Below are 18637 nucleotides of genomic sequence, written 5' to 3' on the forward strand. Positions count from 1 at the left end.
AAATGTCCTATATATCATGCAGCTTTCATGTAGGCAAAATTATTATCCAATGCTCCCAGAAAATATATGTGCGTATTCATCTCAGTCACTATACTTTTAATATGACATAAGTCAAATGTATAATTGTTTCTGTCACTTTACTGGACCAAAGTTGTTGGACAGGTGTGTGTATTTGCAGGACGTACCCGCCTTCGAAGATCTTGATGCGGGTTGGTTCGGTGGCGGGCTGTTTGACCGAGACCTCCTTCTCTACCTGCTCCTCCTTTGAACGGTCCCACGACACCACTCCCTTCATCTTCCTTCCGAAATTACTGACATCAACTGGCATCAGCTCTGGTTTCAACTACAGAGACAAGAGAAGAAGAGGGAGGAAAGGAAGGAGAGAGGCAGCATGAATTAACTTTTCATACCTCCTGTGCTTATGTTTCTCTGAGTTAGCATCCATGCATGCACAGTGAAATGTTATATTCTGTATGTTTGTATCATTTGAGTGATATTTCACATTATAGGGCATACCTGATCAAACCTCAGCTTCCAGGCCACAGAGGACACCAGTTTTCCAGAGCTGGGTGGCGACATGGCTGCGGTTGAGTATATCAGATCCGTGTTTCTCTTTTGTTTGGACCTCAGCAGGGCCAGCGCAGCCTTTGTGCTGAGGTTCAGAGGATTGGGGTTGTATGAGCTTATGCACCATGAGTTGTAGACGGAGCTGTGCAAGGCAGACTGGATGCTGTTGGGTTTGGTGTAGTTCAGGAAACACCAGCTGACTCTGCTCATAGTGCGCAGGCTTGGGAACTGGAAAAATTGCTGGACATCAGCTACATCCGTGACTAGCAGAGTCTGGCCCACTGCTCCGGATAATCCTGCGCTTTGGTTGGTAGCTAGCTGAACTAGCATGCTGACAGGGATTTTACTAGGTGTAGGCTGATTTGTGTTCTCAGTGTCCTCTGCATCGTTGGAGGACATCATGGACTGGGGGCTGGAGCTGGGCTCTGGGACCGAATCGTCCACATCAAGCTCCTCCGGAGAGTCCCGACCACCTGAAACTGGAGACCGGTCTGTCACAATCTGGAGAGGAGGAGTGAAGCTCTCAGCCCGGGGGACATCAGGGAGGTGGGGGGCAGAGGAACGGACGGGAATGGCAATCTTGGTGGCAATGGGGAAGTCACTTAGTGGAGGAGAAGAGGACATCCTTTCGGATTCACCACTGGAGTCTTCACTCTTCAGAAGAGCTCGCTGACCTCTGCCCTGCCCTTTTTCAGGCTTGCTACTGCTTTCAGTTCCACTCAGCTCCACTGCACTCATCTCCTTCACAATCTGTCCATACATCCTCTCCTCCTTCACTCTTTTCTGCTGCTTAGTCTCAATGAAGAGCTCCAGAGAGCTGGCGGGGGAGAGCATGCGCTTGCTGCCTCCAATGCCAGATCCTGAGGCGTCTGTGGTGGATATGGTGCCTGAGGTTAGTGACAGTGGGATCCCTGTGTTCACGCGTTGCTCTGGTAGTGAATCTGGAGTCTTCCAGGGTGGGAAGCGCAATGCTGAACCATCGGTTTGTCCAAGGAAGTGCGCTAGATTGAAACCTGTCCCACTTATGCCTCCTCCAATTCCTCCAGGTGGTTTGCTAACACTCACAGCACCAACTGGAGGAGACATGTTGGTGTTGTCAGCACCGCTTGGCCTGGCTGAGCCTACCCCTTGTGCACCGCTGCCATGGGTAGCTATCAACTGGCTAACACTGGTATACATAACACTACCATATGATGGCACATGGGTTTGGATCCGCACAGGAACCAGCATACCCGGCAGAGAGGCTTGGGAGCCCAGGTTCTGGGTGGCAAAGACAGGTTGGACCTGCTGCAGAAGCATGGAGGCAGTGGTGGAACTGGGCAAGGAGTGCTTGGAGGAGAGAGAAGCAAAGTTTTGCTGTTGTTGCTGGGACATGGGAGAGGTCCGAGATGAGAAAGAGGCAGGGTACATCTGAGAGCTTGAGTTTTCTGATTTTCCATCATGTGGCTGCTGATCATGGATTTGCTGTAAGGAGTGGAGGGGTTGTTGTTTGTGGAGTGGGTGTCCAGGCAGGGAGCCTGGTGATCTGATGTGGAGTTTTTGGAGTTGCTGTTGGGCCTGAAGGGTCAGTTGCTGTCTGGGTGTCTGACCGGCCTCCTGACTCCAGAACAGACCTGGTTGCTGGTAGGAAAGGAAGGGGGGACCACTCGAGTACTGGATCACTTCCTTATTTATGACATCATGACCTGGATATTCTCCCTCAGACGATGAGCCCTGGGCCTGCAGGCGATGCTGATGGGACCTGGAGTAAAATTTGAATACCCTTATTTTCTTCAAATCAAGTATTACTAATAATATAAAAGATGATAAATGATGGTAGTACCAGCTGGAGAAGCAGCACATGCAATTGTTAAAAGCTTCATAAACAAACAAAAAAAAAAATGGTGAATTTGCATTGCGTATTGTTCCGAGTTTTGTCCAACCCGTCAGTGCTTAATAAGAAGAGCTATTACTGATTTTAGGACTGCATTGGGAAACCCAGATTTTCTTACCTGCCATAGAGAGGTTCATCCTGCAGGCTGTCCTCACTGATACTCTGCTGGAGGATATGCTGGTGGTGCTGGTGGTGTTGGTGAGATCCTAAACCTGTGTGTAAAACATAAAAATATTTTGTACTGTATGTGATGTACTTTGAAATAAAATATGTCCCACAAAAAAATCCCATATGCTATTCCCATATTTTGCAACATCAAATGTTTAACTAAGTGGGTAGAATGTGGTCCAAACACTTCGAACTCCGACAACATAGTTACAGTGCTGTAATATAAGACTTACCACCAGTGCTACTGCCAACTCTCTTGGTTCTGCTGGCTACATCGCTGCTGCTGTGAGGGGATCCTGTTGGGCCAGGCCATGCCCCATGTTCCAGACTCTCCTGTTTGATTGACATCTCAGCAGCCCCTGGTTCCTGGACGACTGCCTCTGGGTAGACACTCAGTGAAGCCTGTCAAATGTATTCATAAGCAGGAGCATTTGTCAGTCCTTATGAAATTAAATGTAGTGATACTTGCTAAGTGTGTCAGATAAGTGTAGGAAATATGGATGAAGTAGGTGGAGGTGAAAGGACACCAGTTTATAGTTGTGCTTTGGACCCTCACTGAGCCCCATTCTTTCTCCACCATTTAGGTCACGGTACTTAGGTGCCCAAACTTAAAAACAATCAGCACATGAAGTTTGATCTAAATGACCAACTAGAACATGCAGTCCACTTTTTTACAGGGAGTTTTACACGCTACCTGTCGGACAAGATATCCACGTCGGCGTTCCTTCATTGCAGAAGCACTGGAGTATATCTCTCCCTGTCTGGAGGAGGACAAGCTTCCATAGTCAAAGGATTTGCTGCGCATTTCAGGCAACTCTGTGGGCAGCGTGCAAGGTGCCTGCTCGGATGAAGACCTCCTCATCTCCCTTTGCTGGTGGTGGCTTGAATGACCACTGCCAGGTACCGTCAGGAACTCGGACTGCTTAGGTCCACCCCCAGATGCCAACGAGTCATCCTGGTTCAGAATTGCAAAGACAATAGTTAATAATTTGTCCACCTTTTTGGGACTTATTGGTAAACTAATTATTATAGGTGATGCACAACACACCCCTAAGAGCCATTACAAATACAAGTACAAGTACAGTAACACTACAGAAATGTACTGTAACTACTGCAGGACCAGTTCTACTAAAACTGATGGAAGGGTAGTTAAGATACTTCAAAGTATTAAACATAAATGGGGTACCTGTTTAGTGGGTGAGACGGACTTGAGGCCTTCATCTCTGTCGAAGGACATAGAGAAGGACGAGGAGTGGGACAGGTTGCTCTCCTGACTGGGACTGCGAGAAAGGCTGGTGCAGGTTGACTCAAAGCTTGATTCCCCTGATGAGTGCTCCATATCTGCCAGGCGCAGCCTCTTCTTCTTGGGTGGTAGCTTTTCCGATGGCATCTGGGCGAGTGTGTCACTCCTCTGTGGCAGCTGGAACTCCTCCACATGCTGTGGCTGCTTCTCCGGTTCCTTGGACACTGGAGCGTCTGTATCTTTCTCAGGCTTGTCTGGCTCCTCCGTCACCCTGATCTCAGGAACTTGGATGTTGGGTTGTCGCACTAACTTGTGAGGGATGTGATAAGGCTGGCCAGGTGAGGCTGCAGCTGATGAAGATGAGAGGGAGGCCAGGTCACTGTCACTTTGCAGCTGTTGCTCCATGCTCTCTGTCCTCAGTAGGGCAGATTCAGGACTCAGAGCATCTTCAAAGATCTCTGAGTCGGACTGTTCAGAGTACTGGCTAGATGGAGCTTTATCTGATGGCTGATATCCTGGCTGCTCAAAGGACTCTGACTTCTCAAATGAATTTGGCCGGCTGAGGGAGTTAGTGTGCTGGATGACTGATATGACATTTCCAGCTGCCTTCCTGCCCTCAGAATCAGGAAATAGTGCAATGTCCTCAGAGCACATGCTGGCACATGTATCAAAGCTGTCAGACTGGCTGTGAGCACTGTGAAGAGAGCCCTTCCCTGTTGGGGTGGCTCTTGACCCATCTAGACTACCTTGTTTAAACTCATAGTCCCCTATCATCTCCACTGAACCACTACAGCTACTGTCGCAGTGGCCAGGGCTGTCTTCTTCATCCCCAACACTCTTCTCTTTCCTCCTTTTTCTTGTGGCTATTTCTGACATGCTAACTTTAGTACCATATGGGCTGTAGGCTATGTGCTCTGGGACTCCTGGGTTGCGCTCACCAATCTTCATACCCAGAGATGAAGCTAAATTCTTGGGCATGTGTCCACAGCCCTCAGCCTCTCCTACATGGGCTTCGTTGGCTGAGTGTTCAAATGCAGCCTGTCTTCTGAGTCTGCGCCCTGGTGGGTAAAACACATCGTCCGATGTCATCATCTCATCGAAAGAGTGGCTGCCTCTAATCCCACTTGGGGGGACACTAAGGTTTGGAGGGGAGGAAGTTGGCATGGAGTTACTCCTAATTAGATGTCCAGAATCTGATGGAGGTTCCAGGAGCCCCGTACTGCTTTGGCAGGGTCCTGTTGGATACTGCTTGGGATCTCCAGAGACTCCTACATCCCCTCTGAAACAGATATGATCCTCAGCTATCTTCCCCATGTCCAAAATAGCACCTGTTTGCTTTAAGCTAGCCAGGCTGGGGTCTGCCTCTGCTATGCCCACTGCGATAGACTGTCTGGATCTGGAGTTGGGTCGGTAGTACCAAGTCCGACCAAACATTATCTCTTCGTACGTCTTGACATTAGTATTTGGAGGGCTGATCTGCTGCTCTGCACTCTCAGAACGTGAAAAGTAGCCAGAGTCTGTGCTGCCTTTACTGTGAGGACTGAGGAGGTTCAGGGACTGAGATATGGCAGAGTCAGAGTCCTGGCCTTTTTTCTCATTCAGCCTCAAGGCCAAACGCTGTTTGATGGTGGGGGAGTCATCCAGTGAATGCGCCCTTCCACCAGCATGTGATGCCAACATATGGTGTGACCCCTTTATGTCCTGAAAGGGCGGGCACTCCATCCCTGTGGAGGGGACTCCCCCAGGCTTGGGTACAATAAGAATAGGCACTTTCATGGACCCCACGAGCAGCTCTTCAGCTGAGTCTGCATATGCTGGTTCCACACCACCTACACAGTGATTGGAGCATGATACAGATTAATGTAGAGTACAAAATAGCAGATTAGGATTGGGTAAAATTCTGCACAGAAAATATAGACATCTAGTCAGTGACTGAGTGCAGTTTAGTGCAGTTAGGAAGCATGCAGTAAAAAATAAAATTTTAAATGTATAACTGTAAACTGACTTTTTCCTTCAAAACTGACAATATATATATATATATTTATTATTGTTTAGGTTTTAAGTCCATACCAAGTATAGTTTATATATCAAATATCTTCACATCTATTGATTTCACTGAGACAGATTTGTGAAAGTACCCAGAAGTTAGAGACAGGGTGTTTAAAAAAACAAAAGGACTTGTAGTGAGCACAACGTTACGCATCTTAAGGTTTTCTATGGCTGATTCTCAAGGTGGTTAAAACATCAAAACATCAGCAAAAAATGTGTATTGTTGGGGGGAAATTACCTGTATTTTTGTCAGCTTCAAATGGGATCTGTGGGATGGGGCTGTCTTTGTCCGTCAGCATGGTGGAGCCCTCCACACCTTCCTCATCTGTGTCGGTACTCTGCTCTCCATCTGAATGGACCTCGGCCTCACCCACTGGGGATGCCTGGTCCATGTCCCCGCTGCGGGCCACTGCTAGCTCTGAAAATGGTACGAGTCCAGCCTTGATGGCATGAGCATGGGACTTGCGATGTTTGTAAAGGTTGCTCTTGGTTTTGAAGGAAAAGCCACAGGGTACACAAGGATATGGCCTCTCTCCAGTATGTGAGCGGATGTGCTTCTTCAAGACGCTGGGCTTGGCGCAAGCTCGACCACAGTAGTGACAGATGTACTTACCAGGCTTTTTCGGCTTCTGCTCTTTTTTGCTATAGCCCTCCTCTCCAGGCTCAGGGCCTGATTGAGAATACTGTCCGAATGAGCTGGGTAAACTGGGAGATTTCTGGCGAGGAAACCTCCCTGCCCCAGCCCCATGAGGATGAGTGTGTCCTGGGTGTCCTACAGGGTACAGGTCATCCGAGGGCAACTGGCCAGCAAAAGGCCAGGCATGAGGCTCTAGACCTGGCTGGGGTTTGGCTCCTGAGAGGAAGCGCTCAGTTTGAGGGTGCTGAGGGTACGGCTGGCCAAGCTGGTAGGAGTATCCCCTTGGAAACCCCTGAGCAAAGGGCCCTTGGGGGTCTTGAGATGGTGGACCTCCCATGGCCCCAACTGCAGAAGGTCCAGATAGCAGCTTCCCAGAATTCCCTGTGATTGCGTACTTCTGCTGGGGTGCTGATCCCCCCGTAGCACCACACGGCAAACTCTCGCGGTGTTTTGCCTCTGGGTCAGCAAAAGTGCTTCGTTTGGTGGTAGCAGAGGGCTCTGATGCCCACTTTCTTTGCAGAGGCGCCTTTTCCTTCACTGGTTCCTTACTTGAGCATCTCTGCCCAGCGGCAGCTGATTCACGAGCCTCCATTTTGGTGAGGCTCTTCTGTGGGTTAGAAGAGGGAGGAGGGAGGGGATGGTGGGGGAGTTGGGAGGGTAGGTTCTGGAGGGTTACAAGGTCCCAAAACTACCAGGCATGATAGCTGAACCTTTGAGGGTTGCCGACAAGTTCACAGAAACAGGAAGTACCCGTCCATTGCCGAAATAGACTGATTGTATAGCCAGGCTGAAAACGGGAATCAGGAAGTGGAAATAAAAGGGGAGCTTTAGTGGATAACATCAGAAATGTTTCTCGCCTTTTCCCATTTTGTAAACACTAACGTTGCTGTGCGTTGTTTTTCTGTCCAGTTCATCTAAAGGCAGAAGAATCCTTGAGTGATCTGGAGAGGGCACAAAAGGAAAAAACATGTTTGTGGACTTGTGAAGCACATTTTAATTTAACAGTGTATAAAATAGCTGCACTAAATCAAGGTTAACATACTGAATACTAACTTTTCTTCAGGGAAAAGTGCTTGTAGATCTTCTTTCTTTAGCTTCAAAAGTCATCCAGTTTTCTCACCAAAAGACCTGCATCAAAACAAAAGAGAGAAAAATCCAATTAGTTTTGTTATCAAACATTATCCATAATACAATCCAAAACTCAATGATGGTACAGATGACAAGTTAACCTTCAGCCTAGCATGTTTCTCTTACTTTCAGTTGACTTTGTGTTGAAACCTTTAAGTAATTTACAATAAGATGTAACGTTCTGGCAGCTAAGTGCAACGCAACACAATATCCTTTGTTTTACAGCGAGGACTCATTAAGTTGTCAAGTACATGCCTGATGTGCGAATGCAAATGTCAGTGATTGCTCAGTTAGTTTCTTCACACTGGAATCCATCTGTGCTTTTTGCCTTTTCCACCCCTTCTTCCTCCCTCCCTCCCTCCCTCCCACCCTCCCTCCTCCTTCCACTCAGTGAGTCACAGATGCAAAGCTAACCCACGCTGTTCCTAAAAAGACACAAAGGCTTATAAATAGCACTGTGGAAGTGACGTCGGAGTGTCATAATGTGTGTAGGCGTCCAAAAAGGCCAAGTCGAAGAGCAGCCATCAGCGCTAGCACCTTTCCTTCCTCCCTGGATGTCTGAGTTTGATCTAACTTGGTATGTACTCGATCTAAAGGCAAACAAGAGAGCACACACACAGAAACAAAAAGAGACACACACACATACATACATACGGTACTCACAGGCATTGCAACTGCACTGCAAACACTGCAGTAGACCCAGTGTATTTGTGTGTTTCCGTTGTTTAACGTTTCTCAACCACACCAACACCTGACGGCAGAGAGTCGCAGAGCGTGCGCACACACACACACACGCCTGCTGAAGTTGCATTTTTGCTTTGTATTTCCTCATCTCGGAGGTTTAAACAACCTCCCTCGCACTCTGATTGCGACACACACACACACACACACACACACACACATTCACATCTATATACACACACACAGTGTGGCCTCAGTGCTGGTAAGCAGGGCTCAATGACGTGTGTGTCTGGGGGCCCAACGTGAGATCTATAAATAGCAATTGAGGAAAACATGCTGTATTCTTAGCAGCAGGAATGTTAACTTTGGGCTACCTTGTGTTTTTCACATGGAGCCCCCCCGCCCTTACACACACACAAACACACACCAGAAACATTAGCTCAGACCTGGGTCATATTTTTATTTTTTCCATGGTGTTAAGAGTGCAAGAATGTGGTCTACAACCCAAAGGACTGTTAGAACAATGGCTATTCAGTTTGGCATCAAACTGGTTCAATTCCCCTAAGGGTGAAACACACTAGTATCGTAGTGTCATGGCTCACTGATGCAACACACAGATAAAAGAGGAAGTAGTAAAGATACAGGGACTGGGATGTGCCAAAAAGTGTAGCAGATAAGTGTTTGTGTTAGTTTAAAAATGAGGCCAGGTGTGTAAGAATTTCAATATGGTCAGGTTAAGTGTTAAGTCTACAGATTCAGTATTTGGGAAAATAACAAAAAAACACCTTTTAGTGTAAAAACTTCCAATTCCGTGCCAGGGACAATTGCGAGAGTCTGCCCAGCCGCAAACACAGTGACATGGCTAAATGTTGGCATCTCATGGCTGATGTTACCTAACAATTATCAATGACAGAGTCAAGCCGTTTTAGTCTCAGTGTCAGTTTGCTGGGACCATTTAATGGCCTGGTGTCCTGAGATCAGACCCGGTGCACAAAAAGGATTGAATGCAGGTATTGTCTGAGTGGAGATGTTTTGATACCACATGGTACTGGGTTATTTCGGTAGACACCATAAAGGTTTCAAGTATAATTCTCATTGATATGCAGCCCTATCTGACACCCACAAAAGATAACATGGGGACATAAACATGTCTTGTCTTCTGTACGTCCAGCCCTGATCCAGGTTGATGATCCCAGATTGTTGTAGGAGGTAACGACAACATTTCCATCACTAAGGCATTCATACAATTTTTAACTGAAGGAATGTTTTCAGCTTTCCTCTTATAGTCTTTCAGGACTACGGTATGTAGTATGATGGTGCTGGGTTTTGACTAAACAAGGAAGTGTAGCTTATTCCAAAGTAGCTCAAGTCCTTGAAGACTGGATTTTTCTTTTAAAATGGCTACAACAGGAAATATTTCATCCTTTCTATGTCCTTTGCCACAAAGTCACCTGCTTTGACCAAAGTAATTTCTGCCACTAGATACGGACTTTTGAAAAAGATCTTTTTCACACACCCATGATGACTACAGTGACAAACTAGAGAGCAAAATATACATATACTGAAAGTCTGAGTTCAACCTCTCTGTTATTTCATTCCAAACAGCTTCCTGATCACCGATCTCTGTCCAAAGAAGCTCTCAAAAAAATTTAAACTTACTGTGACTGATGCTGCCGTTTGGGGTCGCAGCTTTACCGTGTGCTATCACACACACTTGGACAGCTATTTGACCTCCTGACACACACACACCAATAATAACCCAGTAGTGAGCTTGACCTTAAGGCACACAGATAATTCTTGGTTAAACTCCAGTTTAACTTTATGTAAGGCTGACTGGTTTTGTAATGGAAAGTGTTGAATGGTTGCTGTCTGCAGTGTGTGTGGGAGCTGTGTAGTGAATGGCTTACATAAAGCTTTATTCATACATGCACCGGCACAACCTGCCCCAGTTCCTGTGCGTAGGAGAGACATAGCTACTGGTGTGTGTGTGAGTGTGTATGAACGTGGGAAGTGTGTGTGCCAGTTGAATGTTTGTTTGTGTGTGTGTGTAGGCTGGCAAAGGGCATGACGAGACACCCAAGTTGTAGGTAGGTCAGAACAAGAGGCTTTACTCAGAGGTAAAAATAGTAAGGCACACACACTCAAAAACTGACACAAAGTGATTCATCAGAATGCTTTAAATAACCGGAGTTACTTAACATAAAGGAGCAGAGATCAGATCAGCTTTCATAGACATGGAAATAGATCTAGGTGGTGTTTTATACCCACTGCATGCTTTTCTTAGAATAACCTGATCTAAGTTTCTTTTTTGTGTTCATGTGTGGGCAAACTGAATGATCCAAGCACTACAATGTGTCCTCAGTTATCCAATCGCAGGCATGCAGTTCTAAACAGAGGGGTGATTGCACCAAAACATTAACCAGGCATTGGGATCTGACTGCTCAGTTCTGTAAGGTGAATACAAACACCTCCATAAAATCATTGAACAATCTCTGACTTTGTTACAGTACCTCCTTTTGCACTGCCTGTTCAGGGTGGGAATGTGTGTGCCGTTACCCTGCCTTGCTGTTCTGTATAATAGGTACGATTATGGAATGGAAGGGGGCTGTCTTGGCTTTAAGCCAGCAGTAGAGGCAGTAACAGTGCTGAATCGATGTCAGTGTAAAAAGTGTGAGCCGGCACGACGGCACCATGGACGGGACGTGTGTGACGTTTTTACAACATCTTATGTGTGTGACCCAGTGCCCACAGAGTAAACTAGAAAGGAACTCAGAGAGTGCAGACCTCCCCCAAGTCCAAATGCCCTGTCTCAAAATGTTAAAATGTCCAAAAATCCATTCCAAAATGTAATAGGTCTGTCCTTGTCCTATGCCACAACCTTTCAGCAAGCTTAAAAAAAATCAAGCCATTTCTTTGTCTGTAATTCTGCTTACCAACAAATACGATTGGAAATCAACTTTTTTTGTCCACCTGCCACTGAGGCTGGCAGATTCCAAAATCTAACAGCCACTCAGTGATTACCAATTGTTTTTTGGCTGGTGAGTGAAGCAAATCTAGCAGCCACTTGCATATTTTACCAGCATTTGGCTAGTGGCTGGTGCTCATTTTTAATCCTGCCAACAAACAAGGAAGCCCAACTGAAAAATATTACCTCCTTGGCGAACGTAACAAAGAATGTAGACCAAAATACTGTTGAGAACATGATTAAAGAAACAATGCTTGCCTATAGTGTTGTAGAGAAGCTATCAATGGTTGCAATACAAGGTAGATCTATGAGTCAGAAGCTAAGTTGTAAGTATCTACAAAGGCACTGCTGTTAACTTTGTGTCAAGCATGAACTCAACATGACTGTAAAACCTCTTTTTCATTTAACAAAAGACGCCAATCAGCTGTACAAACACTTTGCATGGATCAAACACAGATCAAGGAATAAGAAAACAACCAGTCTGAACAGACTTATGATGTCATTTTTCAATACTTTTCAATACACATTTTGGATAGTAACAAAAAAGGATCGAGGCTCGACACGCAGCCCTACTCTTGGACCCAACAAAAAATCTCTGAGGATGACACTTGTTGGATCAAAAATGTTAGCAATGAAATGTTCTTGTTGCAAGTATCAGGGTATTTACCGAATCAGTTTTGTGTGGTTTGTCCTATGGCTTCCTTTCCAAAACACCTGTTCCTCATACAGCAGTGCAGAAGGAAAACATCTCCACCATGTGTCAGTATCCCTTTCTTTTCTTCTGACCTTTTGTGCTTGACAACACAGGTGTTAAATGGAAATGAGTTGATACACAAGAGATTCAAGAGGTGCATGCAGGTATGTACAAGTACACTCTTACACACACACACACACACACACACACACACACACACACACACACACACACACACACACACGTACTGTATGCCCAAACCCTGGAGGTATGAATACTGTGTGGGCATTAACCATGCAGTACAAGCAGAAGGCTGTGTGTGTGTGTGTGTGTGTGTGTGTGTGTGTGTGTGTGTGTGTGTGTGTGTGTGTGTGTGTGTGTGTGAGATGCTCTATGGAGTGTGTGGGAGGCTTTTCAATCCTTATTGGGCTGAAGGCACTCTCTCACTCTCTCTCTCTCTCTCTCTCTCTCTCTCTCTCTCTCTCTCTCTCTCTCTCTCGCTCCCTCACCTCATTTCATCCTGCTTCATTGGAATGACAGTCGGGAATGATGCTGCCAAAACGACAAGAAGATAGTAGATCAACATTTGAGCAAATCCCTGTCCCTCCTTGTATCATTATCAGCGTGTGTGTTTCTAGTGTGTGTGTTTCGGATAAGGGTTGTGATGTATTCATCTCTTTCTCTCTGACACACACACAGTCACACACACGCCAATAATCAAATGTCTTGCTCAGATATTCAGTAGATAAGCCTCTCATTTACTTTCAATAAAAGGCCCAGACGAGGGCAGAGCTGGCTTCTGTTATAACTGTGAGTGTGCGTTTTTGTGTGTGTGTCTGTGTGTGTGTGTGTGTGTGTGGTGGCTAGTTATTGTTAAATTGGCCCGCCAGGGTGCCGCATACCAACTGGAATGGTTGGAATTCCTGTGACACAAAAACAGAGAGAAAGTATCTTTGTGTGTCTGTGGGTGTATGTGTTTGTCTTGCCCTGTCTGTTACCGTTCTTTTGCTCAGCATGCATCATAATATATTTCTAATCATAAAACCATAAGCAGAACACAAAATAAACAAGGAAACAGAAAGAAAATAATGATACAGAAGAAGAAATGAGAGGACATCTATGCAGTAAATGAAAGGGACATGTAGGGAATAGAGCAGGGGACACTATAGAGGAAACACACGGAGGGAAAAAGTATACAGGGATACAGAGGAAGGAAAATGAGGTAAATTAAGTAACAGGCTAGGGAACAACAACACAAAAGAGGAAACAATTAAAGGACATAATTACGGAGCGGAAATGGAAATTAGGATGAATGAGAGGGAGCAAGTACACAAAGGAGAAAATTATGCTGAAGAGGAGGGAAAAGGAGAGTAAAAGACAACATACACAAGTGAACATAGATGCTAGGAAGAGGACAAGGATACAGAACAAGGAAGCAGAAAAAGGACAAGGAGAGGGGAACTGAGAGGGAACAAGAAAACTGAAGAAAAGATAACAGAAAGAAAGGACAGAAACAAATAAACTACAAGAGTAGGACAAGAAGGGGACAAGTAGGTAAAGGAAACACATATCCAAGTAAGGGAACAAGAAAACCACATAAAAAAAGAAGAATGCAGAAGGGAGGATGAGAAATCAGGAGAAAGAACAAAAATACCAAAACAAAAACTAACAAAATCACAAGAGAAAGGATACAAATGAGGGAACAAGGACACAACAAAGTGTGTACTACGAACTCAAGTGAGAGGCTAAAAGAGAAGGATACAAATGAGGAAATAAGGACACAACAAAGAGACCAAAACCGTACAAAAACAAAGTCACAAAACAGTAAGGCTAAAGAAGAGGAAAGAAGGACGCAGAAGAGTGAATAAGGAGACTAAAACTTGAAAGAGAAGAGGAAACAAAGACCAAAGAAAGGGGAAAAGGGTACAGATTAGGAAACAGCACACAACAATAAGACTGAAACAGGAAAGAGATACGAAAAGCAAAGGAAAAGGACAAGTGAACAAGAACACAAAAGAGTAAGGATAAAGGATATCAAGGACTCAGGTGAGGGAATAAGGACACAGAAGAATAAGCAAGGAGACTAAAACAGGAAAGAGACAAGGAAACAAAAACTACAGAAATGATACTGGGTACCAATGAGGAAATAAGGACACAACAAAGAAACTAAAACAGGAAATAGACAAGGAAACAAAGAACAGACAAAGCCAACAAGAACACAAGACATTAAGGATAAAGAAGGTTAAGAGCTTAGGTGAGGGAGTAAGGATGCAGGAGAGTAACCGAGGAGACTAAAACAAGAAAGAGACGAGGACCAAAGACGGATAAAGGGTACAGATTAGGGAATAAGGACACAACAAAAGGACCAAAACAGGAAAAAGATGAGGAAACAAAGACCAAAAGAAAGTAGAGAAGGACCTAAACTAGGTAACAACGACACAACAATGAAACTAAAACATGAATAAGTTGAGGAAACAAAGACCAAAGCAATATGTACCCCTAAAAATGGAACAAATGAGGGGACAAGGACTTGACAAAAAGACTTAAACAGGACTAAGATGAGAAAACAAAGACCAAGGAGAGAAGAAGGCTGCAAATGAGGGAACAAGGCCACAACAAAGAGTCTTATAAAGCAAATAGGTGAGAAAACAAAGACTAAATAAAGGGGAACAAGGATATAAACTAGGAAAAGAGGACATGCCAAAGAAACCTAAATATTACAGATTCAGGGTGTTAGTCTAAGGAGAGGCATTAAGGACTCAGGTGAGGTAAGAGAGTGTTTGAAAAGGGATGTAGCCAGTGAAGATGAGAGTCATGCCAGTTCATATCAGGTTACTGTACCATCACTATTGTATACCAAATACATGTATGCATGGATTAGACACACACGCACACACACACAAAGACCGGGTTCGTATTTCTGAGTGGTAGGCGAAGTGTTCTGGTACTTTGGGTGGTCAGACGCTGTGTAAATTATTGAAACATGTTACTAATGGTTTCCATTCAGTGATTAACCACTTCATACAGCCAGGGAGGGAGAGAAGGGGCGATGGAGGGCAGCTGGCAGTGTGTTTGTTTTTTGGCTCTGCTCTGTTTGGCCCCAACTGGACTGAAACCACACACGCCTCCATTAAAGCACTACCTTTGTTTTACCTGGAGGGAGACAGGAGTTACTGGAACAATAAGCTGGACTGAGAGTGGGTGTATGTGTGTGAGAGTGTGTTAAGTGTGCATTGGGAATTGGTCCATCTACTGGCATAATAACCAGGTATTTTAACTGTCCTACATTCATCTGTACATGTACCTTTGGTAGTGTGCAGGTTTAGCCTGATAATCAGATGCTCATATCTGTTCTGTAAGCTGAGGTAAAGGTTTGTAGGAGCAGGTATCTTAAGGTTGTCATGTTGATCAAACACATATGTTGATTTAAGAAATGTTTTTTCCATAAATTTAATTACAACAGCATTCCAGTGCCAACATTCAGGTGGTGTGGAGTTTAAGGATTAGCATGTAGCTCATCCAATTTTCATAAACACTTAACCCCAATCATACCTTATCCATATTTTATTTGCCAAAGCCACAGTGTACAGCTACCTTTAACTATAACACAGCTGCCAGCTACAGTGGAAAAAGGACAATTTTTAACTGCTGATAGTGGACGAAAAACAATTTGTGATTGAAGGTAATAAAGGGTTTTGCAGAATCGCCTAATATTGAGGTTTCTGTCTGGCAGTAGGGTTGTCTCATTCTCATTTTTTGGCATTTTTGTTTCCATTTTTCTGTTACTATTTCTCTGGCTCGGGCCCAACAAAGCTCTGAAATGATTATATGATTTGAATTGCTGATGTGGGCAGCAATACAGAGGTCTGGAAGCAGGCTCGTCCTTGTGCACCTCATCATTTATTTATGTGTATATTCATTGAGTTATATACGGTATATTTTCCACAAGTTAAACATCAAACATAATAATGTGGAAAATAATGCGCAGGGAGAGGGGGAAAAGCCCAAGATGGACCTCTACCTAAGTAAATAAAACAATATTCACAATATTAAAGCTACAGTATGTAAATGTAAGCCATAAAAAACATTTCAAACTGGAATAACTGTCTCACGATTGTGTGACTCCGTCAGTCAAGTTGCAGTTAGAATTTACATCCATGTCTCTCCAGGCTTAAATGTAGCAGTTAATGTGACCATGACAGGAGACAATGCTTCAAATATGGATGCTGCTGCAAAGAAGCTTTTAATTCTAAAACAAAAAATTCTGAAAAAAAGATCGACACAATCAGCACTGTTTCAAGATTAGTGTCACCAATTCAGTATCTGACGTGTCCTGTTCCTGAGTTATAGCGTTGAAAAATGGCTAGAAAAGGGTTTTTGCAGAACATTATGATGTCACAGTGATCTTGACCTTTGATCTAGAAAACGTCATTGATTCATCATTTTATCCTTTTGGACATTTGTGTGAAATTCTGTCATAATTAGGCTATAAATTCTTAAATTATGACCCACAAAATGCAATGACCTTTAACCTTTGACCACCAAATTCTAATCAGTTCTTCATTGAGTCCAAGTGGCTGTTTGTGCCATATTTTAAGAAATTTAAGAAAGAAGTTCTTGAAACACTGCATCCACAAGAATGAGACGGACGCAAGGTCATGGTGACCTTGACCTTTGACCACCAAATTCCAATCAGTTCATCAGTGAGTCCAAGTGGATGTTCCCCCAAGGCCTTCTTAAGATATCGTGTTTACAAGAATGGTATGGACGGACGGACATACCGAAAACATGATGCCTCCGGTCACAGCTATGAAAATGGCAACAAATAGAACTAAATAAAAAAAAGCATCAGTCAAACACTTTTAACCTTTTGATTTAAAAATCATAACGAGTTCTATGGTTTGAAAACAGCGTTGTGGTTTGACAGTGTTATTATCATGTGAGCGAATGTGAAGAAAAACAGTTGTGAGAGAAAACATCCCCTTTAAGTTTCTTGCTGAAAACAAAAACAGTATGTGTGTGTGAACCGCAGGCAGGCCGGCTGACTGCAGGTCGCTGCAGAGTTAAATTTAAAACATTTTAAGACCTTCCCGGTGCCAGTCCAAATAAAATTTAGGGCCAATTTCAGCCCCTGCCAGAAGTTTTATAAATAAAAATACACTTGCTCAGCAGTTATATTACAATACCTGCTTTCTTACATCAGGCCAGGTAAAAGTTTTATGCAACTTTGTGTTGAAAATTAAAAAGTCATGTGTGAAGTATGCTGTTTGCAAGAGCCTCACATCTGAGTGGAAACACCGCCTTCCTTCTACACCGCTGCACCTACTGTGTCCCCTTGAGCAAGGCACTTGAGCTCAAGCTGCTACAGCGAAGGCTAACAGCAGGAGGTTGTGGTTTAACCAGGAAGCACCCAGCATGACATGTGTGCAACTTTATAAGCTTGAAGAGGGGGTTTGCAGAAGAGAAACACATGTGGATTTACCTACTGATAAAAAAAATCAGCCTCTCAAAGGATTCTCTTTGTCTTTGTTTACATTTTAATCTGGAGTGTTTTATAGGAATACACCACCTTCTCCATTCCCATTCCTCTTCAACTTGTCTCCTCCACTTCTATTTCTGTTCCTCACTTCCTACATTTCCCAGAGACCTTTTTGACAACCTCCAGAGAAAGCGCTGGAGCTGGTTGCTGTCACCTCTGGGTTATATGTGTAGGTGGACAGAGAGAGAGAGCTCTTCCAGTCGAAATACAGTGAGACTTTTCTCGTAACCCGTCCTGTCTTTTACTGGAGCTGCATCGAATTCTGGTCTATTTTCTGCTCTTGTGGGTGCAAAATGCAGCCTCTCTGCCTTTTTTTTTTTTCGCAATGGATTTTTTTTTTCTCCCTGGGAGAGTGTTGAAGTGCATTGGATGGAGGAAGCTCTAGAAAGAAGCCGTCACTCATTGAGGAGGCAAAAGTCACTCTACCGGACCAACATAAAAATTTTGCCTATTACTTGTAAGACGTTTCAAATTTAGGAGTAAAATCACCCTTTAAATTCTTTTGAAAAGGCCAAAAAAAAAATCTAAACATAATTATACTAGCAGAAAACCAGGACAAAACCAAATAGAAGACAACATTAACAATCACTAATCAAATGATCAAAATGCAGTATGAATAAGCCGGCAGAGCCGATGAAAGGGTACCAGAGTCTACTTGACTACAACTGTTCGGTGTGTGGTTGGGTACTAGACTGAAACGACTGTGAGTAAATGTACTTGAGTATAACTGTCTTTTATGGTTGAACTCTGTTCATGGATGCTGCCAGGCTAACACTACTAGCTAAAATTAGCTAACTAGCCACTGTTATCTACCTACTAGGTCATCTCTTCCCAGAGGTCTGGTCAAACGCCTTTAAAAATCTGGGTCAAGGCTAGAAGTTGCCACAGCATACTGTAATTTCAATTAATGCTGACCTTTGAAATTAGTTGACTTTACTCCTCCAGACTGAAGACAGAGGTTTTTGGTCCACATCTGCAGCTGTTTCTCAGTGACTTATTTTTTTTCTCCACTTCTCCCCTTTATGTCTCCTCTTTATGCTGCCTTTCTTACTATTTTCAGGGATTAAAGTCACCCTTGTTTTTTCCCAATTTG

The 18637-nt window shown here is 44.1% G+C and overlaps 1 protein-coding gene across 5 annotated transcripts in view; it reads right to left on the minus strand.

Annotated features, from left to right (window-relative positions):
* The window catches only part of hivep2a (HIVEP zinc finger 2a), a 126937-nt gene that overhangs the window by 19252 nt on the left and 89048 nt on the right, over positions 1-18637 (minus strand). For 2 of the 5 annotated variants that reach the window (XM_050058969.1, XM_050058970.1), the window contains 9 exons: positions 12515-12557; positions 7591-7665; positions 6139-7478; positions 3795-5680; positions 3303-3563; positions 2842-3010; positions 2559-2652; positions 517-2308; positions 186-343 (listed from right to left, as the gene is read on the minus strand). In XM_050058969.1, coding sequence (XP_049914926.1) covers positions 186-343; positions 517-2308; positions 2559-2652; positions 2842-3010; positions 3303-3563; positions 3795-5680; positions 6139-7129 — 5351 coding nt within the window. In that variant the 5' untranslated portion in view covers positions 7130-7478; positions 7591-7665; positions 12515-12557. Of the gene's footprint in view, positions 1-185; positions 344-516; positions 2309-2558; positions 2653-2841; positions 3011-3302; positions 3564-3794; positions 5681-6138; positions 7479-7579; positions 7666-12514; positions 12558-18637 lie in introns of all 5 variants that reach the window. The other 3 variants (XM_050058965.1, XM_050058966.1, XM_050058967.1) reach the window with 2 other exon arrangements.

This window comes from Epinephelus moara, chromosome 12 (assembly GCF_006386435.1).
Source record: "Epinephelus moara isolate mb chromosome 12, YSFRI_EMoa_1.0, whole genome shotgun sequence".
Classification (NCBI taxonomy): Eukaryota; Metazoa; Chordata; class Actinopteri; order Perciformes; family Serranidae; genus Epinephelus; species Epinephelus moara.